Here is a 22131-nt window from a genome sequence, read left to right as displayed (position 1 = left end):
TGAAGTTTTGCATGCTCAGTTTTTTAACTCAGGCTGAAAATATTAAGCTAAAAATAATGCTATTTCCATGAAATATGTTAAAAATACTTTTTTTTTTCAATTAAAAAACACATTTGCATTTAAGCTATTTTACCAACTTCTATAAGGGCATAGGCTGAAATCTTCAAAGACATTCCCTTGTAATAAAGATGCACTCTGCCAAAACTAAATTAATAAAAACGTAAGTAACTAAAACTGTATGTTATTTCCCTCAATTCTTTATATTTGCATGGTCACTAAATTTTAGATTAATTGCTATAATTTTAGATACACACAAAAATATTCTATTTGTTAAGAGTTGTAACTTGAACATTTAATCACTCATATGAATGTAAGAGGTATATAATATCCTTCAGTAGGAAGCACATGCCTATAGGCCCAAAAATGGAGCAAAACAATTGTAAAAGTAAGAATGCCAGGCTTCCAACATAGAATGGTAGTTTTAGGGTCCTGTCGGGAATAAACAATAGGATCTCTGATCCCTGTTCATCATCCCCCTCCACATTTATTTTAAAAGAGCATCATGAGAATATAGAAAAAACTCATTTGAGTGAACAAAGCTGAAATAAAACTGGAACTAGGCAGCCTAGAATAAAGAGTGAAGACTAGGATGAGGCTCCAATGAGAAGGTATCTAATTGCTAGGAAGACCTGAGACAGACTAAAGTCAGAAAAAGTCTGATGATTACCTGGATTTTTGGTCAAGTTGTTAGCTACCAGAGAAAACATGGGACAAGGCACTAGGGAGCAGACAAACCAGATGGAGTGAAAGGAAGTGAGATGGGAGTAGCAGAGCGCAGCAAGGCAGGACTGGCTGGGCAAAAGGCACAAGACTAAGCTGAAGCAGAGGAATCATGGACAGTGAACAGGGACAAAGCCTGGCCAGAGAGGAAATAAATCTATGTGACTACAACTGCAGGGCTGCCAGGAAGAGGGACTAAGACGATACAGTGAGTGCATTATAAAAACAAGAAAAAGACTCTTTTGGGAAATGGACAGAGTAGTAGTTCAGTAAATAAAATTTTCATTCAGAACTCAAGGTTGCCTGATGTCTGGTCTTCCTTCACTGACAGCAAATATTTGTCAGTTTCACAAAGCAGCTCTTCCCTTCCTGAGCCAGATACCACTGTTAGCAGAAGAAAGGGACCTATTTTGATGTGTATTCCTTTGTACCTAATAAAGGCAGAAATTGTTGGCACTTCTCTGATGATATGGGAGAAGAGTTCAGACAAAGTCACAGCCTATTTGAAACAAGATTACTCTCAACTAGCTAATCCTCCCTTAGAAAAGCAAAGTATTTTAATGAAACAGTTTTTCAAAATCCAAAATCTGGAGGCAAGGGCAGAGTTTTTATGGTTTTAAAGACAACATGGCATTGTTTCATGACAGTATTTCATTTACTTCAGTGACAGACACTCAAGTAAAATTTGGGGCTTCTATAATTACTATACACTTCTGATCAGTACATTTTAAAAGCAGAAAGCTCTAGGAATTACAATAGTTAAATTAAAATATAGGGCTCAAACAAAATTATGTAATAGCTATTGAATTGCTTTCCTAGTGAACTCTACAAAAACCTGTCTAAAAATAAATATATAATTTACAAAACCAAAAACACAGAATGAAAAAAGATTTGTAGGCACAGAATATGAGAGAGAAGCCATCACTACCCTTGAAAAGCCACCTACAGATTTTGTGTAACTGTCATATTCCTGAAGTGTCACCTTAATGACCTCTGAAGCAATGGTTATGCACAATCTTTAAACAAGCTTAACTTTTCAAGCTAAACAAGCCTAGGGTTTTTATTTAGATAAGAACCTAACTTCTTTGTATGTAAGCATACTAAAAGTAAAATGGCATGTGTTTATTTGAACGGTATACTCAAAACATCTAGTTCAGTGTTGCTCAGGCCCTGGATTTTGTTCTTTCAGGTGTTGTTCGCTATATGCAGTTCTTTCTGCACTGAAGGGAGTAGCATTCCCATGGGAAAATGTAGCTAAATGAATGCAAGTAACAGTGACAAAGTGTATTTACTGAAAGTGAGGATATATTTTTATGAATGGGGAGGGGAACACTTGACTATTTTACTTCTAAGGATCTGTTAAAAATTTTTCTTTGGACATAAAAAAAGGGAAAATAAATCTTTCCTACAACTCAGTAAATTACACTTCAGCTTCAAGACCCTAACTTCCAGTATTGAAACTCTAAACAGTTAGCTTGAAAATTTAACTAAACCTTTTACAATGGAGAGGAACAGACAGAGCTTGGTGAGAGTTGTTAAATAATCAAAGTGCTGATCTTTTTTCCACCTCTAGCAGTTGTGAAAACCCTGGCCTCACAGGGTGCCTCTGAATTAGAAGCAGAGGGAAAGTTTGGCTGCTAGGGCCACAACAAGAAGCCTAGCCAAGCCATCTCTTCCACTAAGAAACCATCTGTAAATGGTATTAGCAAAAGTTGCTACCAAATATAGCAAATACCAAAATATAAATGCACAGACTTACTAGAGCACTAAGTAATTTGTATATAAAACATTTAATGAAGTATTAATCAAAATAGTTTTAAGAAACTGTGACTAACAGAGGAACAGTCTCTACAAAAATGTGCTAATAACATTGAGAAGGTGGCACAAGATGCAAACTTTTGTCAGAAGGGAGTACACTCAAAAATATACTTTTAACGTGACCCAACACCCTACGATAGTGATGTCCTCTAATTTCCATCAACAGATGGCAGATTATGAGTTCTAACTGGATGGGAACCAATGTTACATAAAAAGGCTGCAGTAGTCGAGGTTAGTACTTGTATGCAGTTCTAGAGCCTATTTATTAGTTACAGCTGTATCTTTTTTTTTAACAATTTGTTTTGTCCTTTATTTTTTTTACTGTTTTTGTCCTACTGCTTCCTAATGCACTAAATAACTAAGTTAACCTTCAAATAGGATTCATTATGTATAGGTGAAGTTTTCCATCCCTGAAGTTGCATCCATCACAAAACAAATATGCAGGAGCAGTTGCCATATATTGCATAAAGTTACTACTGTGGAGCTGGAACTGTGAGACTTCAAAGAATGTACAAGTAGAAAGCAATGGTGGTGTGACTGCAGAGAGAAACAATCACTGCTCAAGAACCCAGCCAAAATCCAGCACACTGTGTTGGTAGAGCAAATCTGCTACTGCCTCCTTACTGAGACTTTACTAGAGGGACTATAAATCAAGTGATTTTGAGCAGAAATCATTAGTATTTGGGTGGGATGGCTTCTGGAATGCATGCAAACACTCAGTGCAAGACAAACATCAGCAAATTTGGCTTTCTAGCTCTAGGACTGTAAACGTGTTCTTTACATGTTTAAATGCCCATTAGCATACATCAGTTCTTTGCTTGCAGAACCAACACCTACAGATTTCCTCGGCCCAATTTGTTTCAGACATCTGTATGTAAGTCACACTTCCTGACCTATATGCCAGAAGTTAGATTTCCAGGGTCAGCTTAGAGAACAAGAAGAATGAGAAGAACTGTCTAGGAGTTATATAAGGAAATGTGTGCTCAATTCTATAGACAGCTGAGATATGAATGTTGCAACAAACATTGCAGTATGATCATAGAACAATGCCTGGTGCTCTGGACAGATGCATAACCATGTTTTTCTTGCAGGATGAGCAGATAAGGTTCCCCTCTGATAAGCAAAAACATGCCTTGCCAGAGCAATTTAGATGTAACATATTCATTAATTACTTAGAGAACTTAAAAAGTGTGTATAAGAGAAGTTAGGACCCACAGAGAGACTCTCTATACTAATGAGATTGGGGAAATGGCAGAACTGCATCAGCTCTGTAATCCTCCCTTGCTCCCCTTTCAAGAAGGGAGCAAGCCACTGATCCCTGATAAAAACAGTGTGTGACATGCAGGTGAAAACACAAGTGTAAATTAAACATACAGATGCTGTGATAATTGAGTAAAAGGAGTCAGAAAGCACACACTAGACATGGAATATGATTTGGTGTCAAATGCTCACTCAGGTACAGGCACACATGAACTGGCTGGAAGGTGTGCAGACTCCAGATGACAAACCTGTCCTAGCCATCACCAACTGAGCTTAGAATGTTTGCCTGAATGTGACCAGCACCTCCAGGCAGATGGCACAGCAGCTTTGTGGATTGCAATGCCAACCACATACCCTCACCACCAACAGCAATTACACTAAACACATGTTTCCCCGCCACCCCAGAGACCTTGAAGGACAAGAACTCATCTAGCTGTCCTTGTTCTTTCATGACAGGAGGGGGAAGGGCAGCTTCACCCAATATTTAAATCTTGCAGAGGCTATTCAGTATTCTGTAATGTTTATGCTGTATAAAGTGTTTGATTAAAATAAAACATACTTACTAGTTTAAAAATAAATTACCTTGCACAAAGCTATAGTAATACAAAGTTATCATTTTGCACAAAATTATGAAAATTGCTTGCAGAAATGTGGCCTCAACCATTGTAAATAATTTACAGCACACAGAGTATGGTAACAGCTGACAGGAATGACTATGCATATCACATTAAAAATTATAAATCTTTAATAGCATGCAAATTAAATTATTTACTAACAAGAACAAGGTGAGGATGAGGTGGACGAGGAAAAAGAAAGGCTAATACCTGCTGTCTTCGCTTCTCCTCTTCAAGAGCAGCTTTTGCTTCTGCTTCTTTTATCTGTCCAGACACACAAAGTTATAATAAACTGTTGTAAACAGCAGCTAAACCTATTTTCTTAAGAAATCATAATTACTCCTATAGAATGGTTCTCAGCAAAAGCCTGTAAACTTTCCATCATTTGAGCTCCACCATCCAAAAGCCATATGAAAAGTAGTCACGCAAGATACAATTGATAACTCTATAGAAATATTTTGCAGAGTTCAAGAAAGCAAATTCAATGCTAGAAAGTATTAAGAAAAAAATGGTGCAGAAAACATTGTCAATACATAAAGACGCCACATACTTGAATCTTAGCACCTGCATTCCATTTTGGTCAAACAATAATAAATAAATGTGAAACCTGAACGTATACAAAGGACAACAGGATGGAGTGGCTCCCATCTGAAGAGAAGCATAGCTAGCATTCATCAGTTGACTAACAGGACACCAAATCCTGGAGAGTACACAGATGCTAAACAGGGATAAAACATCAATAATTATTTTTCATAATGCAAAGGCATAAAATGAATTTACCAGGAGGTTGGCTCACAATAGAGGAAAATACTCTACTCCCACAGAGTATTTGGCTAAATCTAGAATTTCAGTACTACAGAACATTTGTAGATGCCAAAATTTTATGTCAACTGAAAAACAACCAGGCATGCTAATAGGAGATAAATCCAACTAAGGCCATTAGAAAGACACCATGTCACACTCCTAAGTTCCCACAGGAACAGTATATGGGAGAAGTTTATATAGCTCCCTTTTTATACCTTTTTTAGGCTTTTAGCATTGCAGTCACTGAATCACTCCCTTAGAAAATTTAGATGTAAAAATCTATTAATAACTTGAAATGAAAAAAATCTTGATCCTACTAGCTGGATGATCTGCACACTAACAATGAAAACAGTTTACGGAATACTGTTTGCACAGGTAGAATTGATTACAAATAATTTCCAATTCAAGAGCTTTTGATGACTAAGGAGAAAGCACACTAGCTCATGCTTTAGCATGCTGTAGATCAAACAGCAGGGACTGGGGGCAGGGCCAAAAGCACAGTCCTATTTGCAGGTTTTCTGACTAATTTTTAAATTACTAAACCTAGTATCAAATAAAACCACTACTGAGAATTTCATTAATCTAGATACAATGGCAGAGTCCCTTTAGAAATGTGTGTAAAGGACCTTTTCAGCCGTGCACATCTGAAATCTGAAAATCTGGTGTGCAAAAAACTACACAATGAGCCCCCTTGTTTTTCACTGCCATCTAATGGCAAAACTTCAGCCACAAAACAAAAAGTTACCTTCAAATCTGAAAAGAGCAACAGAAAAGCTTCTTTTTAATCTGGTGTGGTCATATTTGTATAAGATACACAGGTATAATGTACACAGAAAAAGGGAATCTTAACTATTAGAATCACAGCATGGAAAAACATTTCTAGGACTTTTTCTTTAATAAAATGTACAGTAAAAGACACATTCAATTCCTAGGCATCTAGTGAGTAAGAAATGCTTACTCAATAGGTGCCAGACATTAAAAGTTTCATTAAGAATTAATGCACTTTGGTTTTAGAAATTAATGGGTGTTTTACAAATGTGCAAACTAATTTCTCTTTGCAAATGTCTGCAGTTTTCAACAAGTTTTTTTCCAGTCTGGACACATTAAACAGTAATAGACATAAATAAGCCACTTTCATCAAGTGCCTATATTAGTAGGCTATTCTAGTATGTCATTTGCATAATAAGTCAACACAGGTTACAAAAAGGTGCCTAGGAAGAATTTAAATAAAACTTTATCACTTTATATAAAAGCCCCAAAACAAGTAAATTCCCATTCTTCTGAGAAGAAGGTACAAACAGCTAGGTTGTGCCATTCAGTATGTCTGTGGCATTGCTTACAGCAGAGACTTGTGGCCATTTGCTCACTGCCTTAGCCCATTTCTCCCTGTGGATTACAACATGAGGGCAAGACATTGGTAGTAGCATCTGCTCCAGGCAGACAGCACTGACACTGCAGCACTCTGAGACAGGCTGCTGGGTCTCAGCTCATGCACTCTTACTGTCAGCTCACCTGGCTTTAGGGAGGGACTCCATATACTGTGAACTTACCATCTTCACATTCTTTCTAGAACTATTTGTTATGGTTGGTATTCCCTAAAGGCATATCCCAAGAGTTTTAGCATTCAACCTGTTTGCCAAGTTGCAGGATTTGGTCAGTGTGGTAGTTGTTAGAACTTGTAAATCAATCCTGAAAATCTGAGCAGAAGCTTACTTGACTTTACCCATTGAGTTCTTGGGTTGTGCATTTATCGCATCTAAAACTTACCTGATAAAGCCCAAGCAATTTATGCATCAATCTTTTGTGTCTGTTTTTATTAAAGGTTTGTAACAGCAAGGATCATATCCTGTCTCTGTGTGACAGCACACAGCAAATTCTTTCCTTCATGAAACAGCTGAGCTAGGGAGAAGTCACATTAACAGCAGTCTAGGTAGTATTCTGCAGTTACTGGAAAGTCTCAATTCTACCAGTATAGGATAACTAATACCACGTGGCGGATTATACTCCACACTGGACAAGCTGAGAAACTGATAGCTGCAAAACCTTGATTGGAAAGACAGATCTTACAATGCTCTGTAAAGCAGTCTGACTCTAATCTTACAGCACTAATAATGACTATTTTATCATCACTGATCATCACTTGTTCTCAGTGAAAGAGGAAAGAATCAGTTCCAATCAATTCAAAGAAAAAAAAAAACCCATAATACTGTTTAAAAATAGTATTTGAGTCAATTAACACCATTCATAAATTCAAGACTGAAAAAATAGCTACTATTCAACAGCACATCCACTTACGCCGCATTTCTGCAGGTACTGCCTTGAAAAATAATGTGTTCTTTTTTCTACTTTTCTTGAAGCTCTGAAAAGGAATCATAGCTCCAATGGTTACATTACCTCATATGCTTTCCGCTTCATTTCCTTGCATAATGCATCACATTCCAGTGAAACTTGGCCTTCTTGTATCTTGCTGCACTGTACTTCCTGTTAAGTAGAATTTGTCTTTTATAATCATTTCCCTATATAAGATTTTAATTGCCAACTTCTTTATGAAAATAATAAAACTTTCTGATTTAGTAAAACATTAGTTTTACATATAAAGCTAATGACTGAATGTTATTTCGACCTGTAATTATGTATTAAATTGTCCTTTTTTTTTCTTCTTTCTAATAAGCTAAGCTGAAAGGAAGAATAAATCTACAGTCCAGTTTAATTTTTCTCCTCTTTACTCATCTGTTTGCCTTAGACAATAAAATAACCTTCTGAACCTTTGCATTTAGAGTGTCAGTAACTTCATATATATAATCTTAACTGGCTTAGACTACAGGACACAGTCTGGTCATGGGGGGGGAATTAAGTAATTCTCAATCATACTTTCTCCCCTTTTCCTAGTATTCAAGAAATTAAAAAAAAAAACCAAACAACAAAGTGGTTATCTGTAAGCAGAGGCTGCTCAGTTTTAAGCACTGTCATCTTTTCTCTTGCTGAGCATCCCACCTGCAAGACTTCTTGGATGCACAAGACATATTTTGGAGAAGCCGAGGACTCTGAGGAACTGCTGGAAGGTTCAGAAGTTAACTGGGTCCAGAAAGGTAATTTGAACATTTTTTAATTAAGACAGATTATGGGGGTTTTTTTCATTAAGACATCATCATTTGTCAAAATTTCATATAAATTTCTGTTGTTCCCCTCATAATAGTGTATAGCTATAGTAAACTTGTTATATTACATTGTCCTTATCTGTGTTAGAAGCTAAGGATGCCGATGCCCATAGCTGCTTTTAGGTTTGCAGGAATCTTAATTAATTATATTAGTTCAGGTTTCACAACATCTGTGCTAATTCCAACTTCTGTACATTTTCCCAATATTGTCATAAAAATGTAATTTTTATTCTCAAATCACTCCAGGTCATCTGAGTATTTTTCTCACAAAAATTTAAGTGTGAATGAAGTTAAAGCTAATTTAAGTCAGGCAGCTAACATATTTTAGAACTAACAAGATTTTATATTCTCCAGTGAATCTGCAGATATAGCAGCCCAGATCTTCAGTTGATGTGAATCATTACAGCCCTACTATAGTAACAGACCCTATTCCAATCTGCAGCATCCACATAATCCATCCATACAAGCTCAGGAAAATGCAAAGAATATACATCCTTCAAAAACTGCATCTTGTAAATTTACCTTTTTCAGTCTCTTACAGAGACATCGGAGTTTGACCTTCTGACTGCAGTTAAGAGGACAGCTACCTGAATGGCAAATCTCTTTACACCGGTGACCACAGGGCAACTGTAAGGAACAGAACATAAATTAAACTCCCACATCAATAAAGCATTGTAAAATTACCAAGAACATATGGAATTGGTTTTATTTCAGACACAGAATTTTAACAGAAAACTCATTCAGGTAATCAGTCTTTTAACTTGTGACATAACTGATTTTTCTTTTCTTTTTTTTCGTGGGGGGAAATGTTTGCTTGTTATATACTGGTTTTCAGTTCCTGTAGGATGATTTCTCTTTTATTGGCACAGCTTCACTGGAAGACAATTTCTCCTTTCACATGTTTCAAGAACAGTCATTTCCACAGTAATGTATACAACAATCACCCTAGCCATCTCTATGCTGGGGGAATACAAATGGATAAGGTAAAAAAACCCCGAAAACTGAAATTATGTGTACTGTAGCTACGTGTAGGTTAGACAGAGTAATAAAGGAAGAGGAAAAATCCGAAGCAAAAATACCGCAAAAGAAATCTTCTATTCAAGCATTATCTGAACTATGCAAAAGTCAAATAAAGGTCACCAAAATTCTTATCATGGCAAAAATAATTTCACAAAATCCTAAATTTATGCATTTGGCAGATTATCCTATTTCTGCCATCTGAAAGATAAAGACTTTTTTTACCGCCAGTGCAATTTTTAACTTACAATGAAAATATTATCATTCATTTACTGTTTAAGAATTGAGTTACTAATTTAAGTACACTGCTTGATAAGAATGTAGCAGTGCTCCCAGCATTATATTAGATAAAATATGTCAGGAAAGTAAACAGATTTTTTTCATTGTTAAGAACTTGACTAAAAATATCCCTCCTCATAAGAAGGCTTCACAGTAACAATTTTTCATTTTCAATTACATAACCTAATACTGTTAATAACCAAAGATAGAATCTCACAGAAGACATCTAAGCAACTTACTTACAGTGAGCTTTAAAGCCCCCAACTACTTAAAATAGCATTAGACAGTGTTCTTTATCAAAAGTGAAATTTCACCTCTTCACTGTCATCAAGGGATTAACGCAAATTGGAAAATGCCCTAAGACTTACAATTTTAAGATCCATTTTTCCCATTTATTAAAAATTCAAAATGTATACATACTGCATCACTTCATCCACAAGAATGAAAACAGTAAGTATCAAACCCAGGTGGGTACAACTTTGATTAGTAAATCTGGGTTCTCAGAAGTCCATTGCAATGGGCACAACATCTGAGCTAGTATCAAGAAACACACACCTAAACAGAACATGAATCTTTCAGACTAAAATTATGGAACACATACTCATGTCTTCATGTCCATGACAGTCACAAGCCATTATAGACACTTTGTGCTTTCGGCTCGGTTTCTTAGTTACTGCTTCAGCACATTTCATACAGGACTAGAAGGAACCTTTAAGTCACCATGTTCTGTCCTGAAATCCAGTCCTCCTACAGGCAGGCACCTCATATACCCTTCCAGGACTGGACGAACACTCACTATGGAAACAGTCCCCCATTCTGAGCCTAATATTTCTAATATTTCACTAAGGAGGGTGCTCCATGAGGTCACTACAAGATGTAAGAGCTTTTTTTTGAGTTTCCTAGGTTTGTTCTAGCTAGTCTAAGCTGCAGTTCTTATCCTCATATTGAAGTATTTCTGTCTTTGCTTAAAAGGTTCTTTATTATCATATATTGCCTTAATTGAATTTCAACTATGTTCAATCAATGTTTCTTGAATACACAGCCAGAACTGCATGTAATATTTCAAGTGACATCTCAGCAAGAAGGACTTTGTACAATGCCTTAATTGCACCTCATTCTTAGTAGAGCATGTTCCCCAAAACATCTTCAGCTCTCATTGCATTTCTCTCCAGCTAATCATGCTGTGAAAATAAGAATATCTGCTGTTTCCTGGGAGCTTATTATAAGCTTCATATGTATGGGCTTACTGTTTTGGGGTGTTTTCCTGTATTTAATAACATGACCCCAATACCTATGTTCTACAGATGCACTTCCTCAATTCTCATACACTGACAACACCCCACAACTTTTCATCAGAAAAGTACAATGTTTTTACTGCCAAGGTCATTACTGAAAACAATGCAAAGTTCAGTGTCAGTTCAGTCCTTGGAAAACCTTCCTTATTGCTAACATCTCTTGCTCCATCTTTTTCTTTAGTTTTGATGTTGTTTTGGGGGAGGAAGTTGGGTGGTTTTTTCAAAAGATAATCAAATACAGTTGTTTCTTTTAGCCACCTTCATGCTGGTATTAACTCTCTCCTGTATCTGAACTAGATATTCACTAAGTAGCATTGACTCAGTCACTCAGCTGAAGCCATATGCAGCAGATCTCACCTATTCATTTTATCTGGAGGGAAAAATATATAAATTGGTCACATTATCAAAGAAGGAATCTAGGATCATTAGGCACAACTGATAGTCAGCAAATATTTTTCCCTGAAATCCAAAAGTTATTTTGCCTCATTTTGAAAATATGAGGGGAGAACCTTGTCTAAGCCTTGTATGCTACCAAAGGCAAGACTACAACCCAGAACATGGAGTCTAATGGCCGAGTCTCCTCACAACTGACCACAATCTCTGCAAAACAAATTTGCTACTGCATGAACACTGTCTCCTGGCTCCCTACACAAGGGCATCAGACACAGTAACTCCATCTAGTCTCACCTGCAAGTCACTCATGCTGGCTAGAACAAGCCATGGCTAGAAGTATTACTTCCAGCTTACTCTTTCATAATAATTGGCACATTTTCATTAATAGTGTCAAAGCCCAAAGAGTCATGTCCTGACATGTCAGAGCTGCAAATTCAAGACAGTAACCCTCACCTCATCCTCTAAGTGCTACTGCAATAAAATTCTTAGACACCATTAGACCAAAATGTTTATAGCACAGGAGTATGTTTAATCCAATACTGAAAAGCAAATGCACACATTTAAGTTTCCCTGCCAGTTTTTTTCTTGTCCTATCTCTCTGTGTGGGGAACTTTCTTCTTATTCCCTCCACTAAAAAAACCCAGCACTAAAAAAAATATCAAGAGAAGCTGTGAAATGAATGGCAAAACAACATTTCCCAATGATCACGGAAAACAAAAGCAATCATTCTGCTGCTTCTGATGGATAAAAATGTAATGGGAAAGGACTTTTTTTTTGCTTGTTTTTAAGTGTCAGTGCTGAACTACTTGGTGCTCAAAGTCTGTGCCCCCTTTGGTGGGGCACTGTACAAAATCTCTTGTCAATAGCTTCTGGACTAAAGCCCAAATTGGACAGGCCTTATGTTTGATATGGCAAGGCCATTAAAAGAAGGGATTTAATCCGAAGCTCTGAAAAAACAAAACAAAAAATGTCCTACAAATATTTTTTCCATAGGCAGTGCATTTAAGTCTTAACATTATACCTGATGATGATAAACTCTGTCAACACTTATGGAGGTTTAAAGTGAACTCCAACAGAAGGCAGTAAACACAACCTGTTACTACACATCTGATAATACAGAAAATAGCCTGCTAAACAAAATAACACTTTTGAGCACCAATCCCAAAAGCTAAGAACAAAATTTTATCACTTCCAAAGACTGAACTAAATTTTTCCAATCCACATACATTTGCAGTGTGTGTTTGCAGAATTAAATTTTATTTCCAGAATGCTTAATTAGTTCAATGCATTTAAAAAACCCCAAAAATTTATCATAATGGAGTCATGTATTTCACATCAGGAAAAAAGCAGAGTGCACAGTAAAACTACAAAGTATGGCTATTTTGTCAAAAGATACACTCTACATGGAATAAAGTATTAAATACAGATTCACAAATACTACCAGGAAAACACAGACAATGAAAACTGATCGACTTAAAATTTCTACGTAAGAATTGTCTCAAAACATCTGCAAGCAGGATCATAAGAATTTAATCACCCTGATTAAGAAAAAAAATAGAGTCGAATTTCCTTTCACAGCATATCTTGTTATTACTACCAAACAACAGAATTAACTTTTTAATTAAAATATCTCATATATAACAGCTGTTGCAGCATTAAAGACACTGCTTCTCCCTAAAGCAGAAAGGAAATGTCAGCTGTACTATGCAATGCTGAAAGTTACTTTTTTATTTTTATACTGCCATTGCCAAAAGAAAAGCATGGAGCTTCTCAAATTTTTCAAGTTTCTGTAGCATTTTTGCAAAGGACCAGATAATATAATTGGTTTTCTTTATCCCCAAATGTACCACAGGAACTGTAAAAGAAATGTGGTAGCTGTCCTACCACTGTCTACTAACACTGTCTACTGCAATTTCCATTAACCAAAAACATCTCAAAATGACAACTGCAGTAAAATACCGCATTCTATTGAACCTAAGTGGCACTATGGTAAGCTAGAAGTGATAGTGCACACTGATTTAGAGGAAACATCAGCTTCACTGAGCTCTGCGAATGACTCGATGTCAGCTCCTGACATGGAATAACAAAATTCTCAAGAAACACTAAATTGAAATTTACTTGAGGCTTCCAGAACTACACAAAAAACACTTCCAAATTAGTTTTGGGCAGACATTTTAGATCTGAAATCTGTAAATGCTCTAAATTCAGTAGTCCTATCCATCTTATCTCTGGCCAAATTGTTTGTTAAGCCCTTGTCTTGCAAGACAAAAACTTAAAAACCACAAAAAGGCCTGTATTTCCTGGAGAGAGGCGGTGGTGGGAGTGGCAGGGTGGTATCTGTTAAGGCTGCCCCTTCAAATTGTCTTCATCAATGATTCCTTTAAAAGAGAACTATCAGCATAATTTGTTTTATGATACAGGTATCTCATTTTCTCAAAGCTGCAGAGATATATTTTGTTTATAAAACAGAAACAGACAAAACATCCCTAGAACTGCTCAGTAGTCAGAGAAATGGAACAGATTTTTTAGACAAAAAACAGTAAAAACTCCATACAGTACTCATGTAGTTACCAAAGTAGGATCTGAAGTAAGTAGGAAGAACTGTAACACAAAGATATGAACTACTTGAAACAAGAAGGTACTAATAGTTAGTAGCGTCTATATTTCATGAAAGATAGTAAGAGCTAGAGCTAGCATCACAGGAAAGGAAGAACATGCTTTTTTCCATCATCAAATACAGTAAAACAATGCTCTGGATAGAAGTAGCTGGGAAAAAAACGTATTTTCCAAAGCATTTATAGGAGTAAGAATTTTAGAATTGCTTCATAAAACTAACATAAATTCTGTTGCTGTACTCCTTATTTAACATCCCACCAAACTAAGTAAAAAAGACATTATCTGTAGAACAGGGCAATTCTAACTGCAAGCTGAAGTTTGGGACCACTGCTAGGTGGATTTTAAATCCCAGACTAAGTCTGGGGAATACGTTCAGAAAAATCACAACAGTTATATTCATCAAAGATGAGCTACGGGAAACAAAAGATTCCTTGAAGAGAAGCTGAAGTACAGAACATATAGTTCATGATAAGAGATTGCAAGCACTCTTGAAAATACAGAGAAGGAAGTCGTGGAGCAAATAAAACCAAAGTAACAGAGAAGGACATGAAAGGACAAAATTAAGAGATAAATGGACAATTAAGTAATATCTCAAAGTGTTCCCCCACCAGGAAGTGAGCTTTCAGACATCCAGATGAGAAAATTGTGACAGGAACATTCATGTATAGAAAAAAAAATCCATCAGATAGGCATCTATAAGGGCAAAAAGCAGAAAACACAAGTATGTACAGAGCACAGCCTTCCTGTTGGGGTTAACCCAATCTTGTCCAAAAAGCAGAGGATCAGACACTGCTGGGAAAGCAGGAGAAACCTTGTAAATTTTTGTATTTAATCAAAATAATTTTTAAAAAGTTTTTTAATAAAGACAAGCACTCAAATTTGAAGTTTCTGACACTGGATGATAATGAAATTCTTGCTTTTCCACTTCACACATTTTCTAACCCTCCAGTGGGAAAAGGAGTAAAGACAGAGCTGTCACTCTCAGCACAATTAATGACAAATAAGGAACAAACATAAAACAATAAGTAACACAAGGATTTCTGAAAGCACACAAGCAGCACACAACTGCAGCACTGGGAGGGACAAGGAAAAAATCCTTTGGCCCATCCCTCACATCCAGTTGTGGGTAACACTGCTGCAAGAGACATCCTGAAACATTTCTAAGCTGCTTCTCATGAAAATTTGGTTTATTACTTAAACATAGTATTGAACAGGAATTTTCTTTACTGATGCTACTGGCTCATAGTCTAAATATCATGTAGTAAGTATATTATTCTTCTCTTCTTCACAGCAAACCTTTAGATGCACCCAGATACAGCAGAGAGACTAACTGGCTTGTCTTTCATTTTACACTACTTAACATATATTTCACTAATTCACCTGGGCATTATTATCTCATCTCATTTATGAAGTATAAAATCCCTTAGCCTCCAAAATGCACAGATAGGGATTCTAAACCTGCACTTACATGAGAATATCAAGCACAATTCTTACCATTTTTCCTAATCAAACAGCATCTTATCATTTATGAGACATAGATTGATGACCAGTTTTTAAAACCATGAAAGAGGACATACTCTTCCACATTCAAGCTCATCTGTGTGTTTAAACATCCAAGCCATTCGTGCCTTGGAGACAAACCCCTGCTCCTTTAATATACTCCTCCTAGTTGACTGCAATATATTAATAATTGTCCTTGAAGTACAGTCCACTAACCACCTTCACATCTATTATTTAACATATTCACTTAGACTAAGCTTCTCTAGTTTACTTGGCCTATATTCACAAAATTCCACATACCCATCAACTGAAGCATTTCCTTGTTAATATGGCTTACCTCTTTTGGACACTGATTTCTGCAGGAAATAAGAAGCTCCTTTTCTTTTACATCAGCACATGTTAGTTTTCTGTAAAAGGAAAGATGTATTTGTGTTAAAAAACCCCAAACAATTTAAAAACAACAGAAGTCAATGCAATTAGGGGTGTATTTTCAGTGTATTTCACTGTAAATAAAAGCGGACTCATTTGTCCAAATCCTTTGTGACTAATATAAACTGCCCTGTTTTACAGACAAACCCACAAAAAATTTAGAGGACTTGAGGTACTTTAAGAAAAATACACTTGCATATGATGAATATTTTCAGAACAATTCCCAAGTTTCAATTTATATTTCGTGAAGTCTAGCTTAAAATCTATCCACACACACAAATGATTTAAAAAGTGTACAAATTGAAAGACTAAGCAGTTTTTCAATTAAAGCTAGAAATTGAAAGACATTAATTGCACAAAGACCTTTTAAACTAACTACCTTCATTCTAATACTTGTATAAAATTCTTCTTTACATACTCTAAAATAAGCACATATAGAACAAATTTTATATAGATTACATTATATTTGCATAATTCAAACTATTATCTGTATTATAAAATCAATTTCTGTTCATGAGACTCCATGCATTTATAGCAATTTCAGCAGTAATACCAAATAAAATACCTGCAAAATTTAAATAGAAAAAAACATTATCTTAGAAATTATAATCAAGAAAAATTTTATAAATTGCCGTAAGAGTAGCTCCCATCCCCAGGCACTTCAAATTATTTCCAGTTAATAGCATTTAAATGAAAAGCTGGTTTGTGTTCTGTACACTTACAAGCATTCAATATACAGTACTGATAGTTTGCAGTGACACTTTATTTTAAGCATCTGGAGACATGATGGGCAATCCCCAGGATGACAGGGCAAAACACATCGGTGAGGACAGCCAGCTGGCCGGGGCTTGGTGCACTCCTCTTCACACTGTGAACATTCTGGACCCGCCTAACAAAATTAAAACAAAGTACTAAAGAAAATGCCAAGTATTTGTTTTCTGGGGTGTCATTAACGACGTGTTACATAGAAGAAGGAGTTGGGGTGTTTTTGCTATGAGAATCAAGCTATTCAGTAAGATATTTCACAAGCAAGAGTAATTATTAAAACATGTTTTTTAAGAAAAAAACAGAAATGCCAGTGTTTGTCAGTCAAAGAGAATTCTGTTTTCCCTTCTAGGCTTAAAAGAAGCTCCTTAATATTAGTGCTTTGGAAAGTGACCATAATCCCTGTTAATTCTCTAAGGAAAATTGTTAAAAAAATAAGTCATTACATATTCAAAACCAACTTATCCCACTCACCATGTTCTTGTAATGCTTGAGTCATTACATACTACTAATACAGGGGTGGAAGGATTGGTTTGCTTGATTTTAAGCAGCAAACTTTAAGTCATTCCATTTCCATACACATATGATATTCTGTATAATCTTGCAAAAAGGATTATTAACTTGGGAACATCCTAAGAACTGCCTAAGATCTTGCTTCTACTCCACAGACTACACAAGTCTACCAGAGCTGTGATGTCACTCTCATTCCAGCTGATGCAATCACCAGCACAGGTGATGAACAGCACAGTAAATTAAGCTTCATTTCTACTCATATTCTAAACAACACTTCCAGAACCCCAGTCTGCAACCAAATAGACCCAGATAGATTGACATGAGTTATCAACTGAACCTACACGATATTTAAGGCCCACTATCACATTCAATGTTTAGTTTCCAATAAGTCAGCCAAAGTAAAGCAGATTTATCCAGGAATGAAGCTACAAAAAGCTTCCCCAAAAGGACTTTCCCAACACCAATGTTCCACTTTATGCTGTTCAAAATAACAGCATAAGAATTTTAACGTTTTAATAGTTTTTCTCCAGTTCCCTTTCCTTCTCCATCTATTGCTGAACAATTTTTGCTGAAGTTTAAAAGAAACCTTTGTACAATGATTTTTTACAAATCTTAACTCACAAAAATTCAAATCTAAGAAAAACAACAGCAATTAAAACCATTTAGAAAACTGTCATATAACATTTAACAGTGGGTAAAAGTAAACAGCTGGCCTTTCTGCAATATTTTTTTAACACAACATGCAGAACAAACTGAAATTCCAGACAGAAAAATCATTACTCAGACATATAAGCCAGAAATTAAATCAGCCCTGACTACATTTAGTCTACAAAAACAAGAGAACAAAAGCTCTAAAGGTCAACACCAACTTGAATTCATAAGAATTGAAGAAAATTGAGAAATGAGATTTACCCATGCTTTGCAGGTACATAGACTCCCATTCTTCTGAGAATGTACTGCCTCGTTCAAAATGGAGCCAGGAATAGTCCTGACTCATTCACATTTTAATTGGCTTAACTGAAGCAGCAGGCAGGCAGCCTCGTATAGCCAGAACTGGGGATGCTTAACTGTAACTCTCACTATTTACTGATGTCACTCTGTTGCTGCAAGTCACTGTTCCACCAGTTGCACTAACAGCCCATACTCCTCAGACAAAATTTCCACAATCATAAATTAATGTGTTACGATATACAGTTATTAAATGACAACACCACCACGTCCAAGACACAAATCCACAGAGATATTATGCTATTTAAGTGTAAGCTAGTTAAAATATAATATTCCTGCTTTATACCCAACTAAATGCTTCTGTGTTTTCTAAATGCCCAGACTGCCCATGGTGCAACTTTTTCTAAAGTAATGCTTAAAAAAAAAACTTGAGAAGCTGTTTTCCTCCAAATCATGACTCTCCCACACCATACAACATATATATGTGGCTCTAACTGCTCATAACTTGAACAATTTTAGTTTTACACTTTTGTTTCACATTATCTTCAGCAGCTAACACCTGCAACTTAACTGCATAAATGACAGTTTCTAGTAGACACTGATAAACATGAATAAATCATCCCAGTACTTTGAAGTCTTCAGCAATTCTACAACATTTCCAGTGCTCTTCTAAAGGTCTCCCACCCTCCTCAACCCATTTAAACGCTCCTCAGTAAATAGCTTCCCCAGTAGACTGCAAGTGCATTTGTATACAGGGATTATCAGTAGCTCCCCTTGATCTTGAAAGCTACTTTTTGTAACTTCAGAAGAGACTTCTCTAGGGTGTTAAATAAAGTTCTGATGAAATCAAAGTAATGTCATCACAAGACAAAGTTATAGAATTTGCAAAAAATGCAATAGTGTCTCAGGTTTATAGTCTAAGGAAATATAGATTAGCTAACTGTCACAGCATCAGTGGGAACAGCACACATGCCAGTCTCCCAGTGGGATCTGGAATAGATCTTTACCTGCCAGCTGCAAATTCCTTATTTTCCAAGTAAAATTGAAGACAATTTCCATATAAAATACATAAAATACACAAAAACAAAAGCAAAGAGGAAATTACCCTACCTTCTTTCCATCTGCACTACTGTTGGATTTGGTAACACGATGACATTCTTTCATACAGGTATGATTCTGACAATCAAGAAGCCGCCCACAAAACCTCTTACATGAGTAGGGATTTGCAGAGTGACATGGTAATGGACTAACCTAAAAGTTAAAAATAAATAAATAAATATAGATATGCAGGTGGGATATATATACAAGTATTGCACATGCTAGTAGCCTGTGAGATATATATTTACACACACACAGAGACACAGAATTATTACAGAGAAGCTTTGGTTCTGCTTTGAAAAAGAAAAAAACACCAGAGAAATTCTATTTGATTTTTTAAGTATCATTTGGGTTCCTGTCCACATAACAATGTGTCCACACGAATTTGTTTTACACTGACTATAACAGGAAAAAGGCACACTTTATCAAACAAGCTAACTTTTGCAGCATAGTGTCCCTTTCTTTTTGAAAGATTATTTTACACTCAAATCTTTTAGCACCATTTGCTCCATCTTTCTGAATTACACTCATGTCTTCCATCAAAGGTTTCTAGGGTGCTTTACTATTATTGCAAAAGACAGTAACAGTTTGCTTTCATAGGGCTTATTGTGTTATGGTCACCATAAATCAAAAATATTTTACAGTCTGAAAAAACAGAAAACCTCCAAGCCAGAAATTCTAAAAAGCAAATACTCACTACATCAAATATAACTCCCAGGAAAAGTAAGGAGAAGCAGAAATAGCTCCAGAACAGGACTAAGATTTTAATGTCTTATGTCACATTTGTACTTTCCAATTTGAGGTCAACACTCCAGTTAACAGAACTCTGAAGAAACCTTCAGAGCATCTACTTAAAAGCCATTACTCTTCATTGGTACTGAAACCAGTTAAAATTCCTAAGTAGGTTACTTGCCCTAAGTTGAAAAGTACAAGTCCCTCCATACAAAAGTATTAGAGGAAACTCACTGTTGGCATTTTCCAACCATTATATAATACTCATACAAAAAAAAGATTAGTTTTCTGTGATGCTGTCAAAAAAATTGATTTTTTACTTAATTTCATGTCATTTCTCAGAGAAAAACAAACTATTTGTGATGTTATTACACAAGAGGCTAATGTGACATAACTCACTTTGACTATACTAAGGGTGTGATTTTATGTTGCAACTGTGGTTGACTGAACTGCTTTGCAGGGTACCCATTCCTGTTCTCTCTTCAAACTCTACAGCTCTCACAGCACTCTCCTACCACACATCTCTCTTTACTGAAAGATGATTCAAATAATCAAAATGGAAGAAATGGAATCAATAGAAAAATGTTTCTTGACTTTTGCCAGTGGCCTGGCCATACAAACAGGTGAACATAGGAAAAGAAAAAAGAGAGATGACTCCACAGGGCAGAATGAGGGACAGCCTCCCTTCAGCACTGTCCATGTTATCTCCCTCAAGCACACAATGCCCAATTTAAATCCAGTTGCCTATATAAATTTTTCTGGGCTTCACCCAAAAAATACTACTCCACTACATCACTTCAAAATCCAGTTCTTTCACAAGACTTCTGAACTCCCCTGACTCACCAAGACTGAAGAGAAGTCTGCACGGCAAGCTGAACATCAAGCATGGCATACAGGAGAAAACCTTGAGGCCATCACATCCAACCACTTTCACACCCCTGTGTCAGAGCTGAAGCTCATGCTGGCTAAAGCACTAATACAACAACCACACCTGGTCCCACCAACATCCTACTCTGACTCTGATGGATGCTTCTGGTGACCAAAGGAAAAGCCAGCAAGCAGTGGGTCTGAAGCAGAGAATAGTACCCTACTCAGAATGCACTAAGCAATCACCAAAGGTTTTGGTGTTCCAAATATTCCACCCCTTCACATCCTACTCCATCTCCCTCTCCAGAGCACAAGATCATTTCAGTAGCAATATAAGTAGTCAAAGGATTACAAGATAAAAGAAAGAAAAAAAAGATGTATTAATCATTACATTCCACCCACTTCTCTACCTTTCCTTGCTCGCCCATTGCCACTCAGTTTTTTATGACTATGCTTCTGCCCGTGGCTCAGACAGTGACAGCAGATCAGGGCAAAAACAGCAATTAGCTCCAGCTGTTCCATAATGCTGGTGAGCCTTTTTTTACCAGGAGTTAGTCTTCCACCAGATAAGGACACAACCCCTAGCTCCAGTTACAGCCAAGCACTTAGGCAGAATTGGAACATCCCTTCCAGGAGCATTGCTCAAGTAAGTACACAGATGAGAGGCACTGTTAAACAAAGGCAGACTGGGGAAGCACAGAAGTCAGCCAGGCAACAATGGCAGCTTTCAGAGGTCTAAGCAGAGGGAACATTCCAGCCCTCTGGCTGCATGCAGCAGAGCTTCAGCTTGAGCTCAGTAAGATACAACAACCTACTGGAATCAACAGACACCATAGGAAAAATTGAAAATTTTCAATTAATTCAAGCCTATATTATTTTTTTTCTCCATTTCTCTGCTGTGGATCTAAGTAATAAATCCAGCTGAGAAAGTAAACTTTTACTTCCTACAATTGGAATGAGTTTCTGAAATGGTTAAATGAGGGCTGGAATTCTTAATACAAAGACAAACATCGAAGTAGCCACAAACTCCAGGAGGCTGATGAGCTGAAGAAGGCAGATGAGAACCATAAGTATTTTATGAAAGCTAAATGAGAAAAAAAAAAAAAAAAAGAAGGCAACATTTCCCAACTACAGGTCTTCCAAGGACAAGGAAAGGAAAGGAAAGGAAAGGAAAGGAAAGGAAAGGAAAGGAAAGGAAAGGAAAGGAAAGGAAAGGAAAGGAAAGGAAAGGAAAGGAAAGGAAAG

General features: G+C 36.4%; 1 protein-coding gene across 1 annotated transcript in view; it reads right to left on the bottom strand.

The window, feature by feature from the left end:
* Positions 1-22131, bottom strand: part of NFXL1 (nuclear transcription factor, X-box binding like 1) — a 45708-nt gene that overhangs the window by 3475 nt on the left and 20102 nt on the right. The window contains exons 16-21 of the mRNA XM_066548455.1: positions 19300-19440; positions 16686-16852; positions 15872-15941; positions 8957-9061; positions 7671-7757; positions 4683-4736 (exon numbers count right to left, since the gene is read on the bottom strand). Of these exons, the coding sequence (XP_066404552.1) occupies positions 4683-4736; positions 7671-7757; positions 8957-9061; positions 15872-15941; positions 16686-16852; positions 19300-19440 (624 nt within the window). The remainder of the gene's footprint in view (positions 1-4682; positions 4737-7670; positions 7758-8956; positions 9062-15871; positions 15942-16685; positions 16853-19299; positions 19441-22131) is intronic.

The sequence above is a fragment of the Molothrus aeneus genome, chromosome 4 (assembly GCF_037042795.1).
Source record: "Molothrus aeneus isolate 106 chromosome 4, BPBGC_Maene_1.0, whole genome shotgun sequence".
NCBI classification, from domain to species: domain Eukaryota; kingdom Metazoa; phylum Chordata; class Aves; order Passeriformes; family Icteridae; genus Molothrus; species Molothrus aeneus.
Note: the sequence above shows the minus strand (reverse complement) of the source record. Positions and strands in the feature narration are given on the sequence as shown.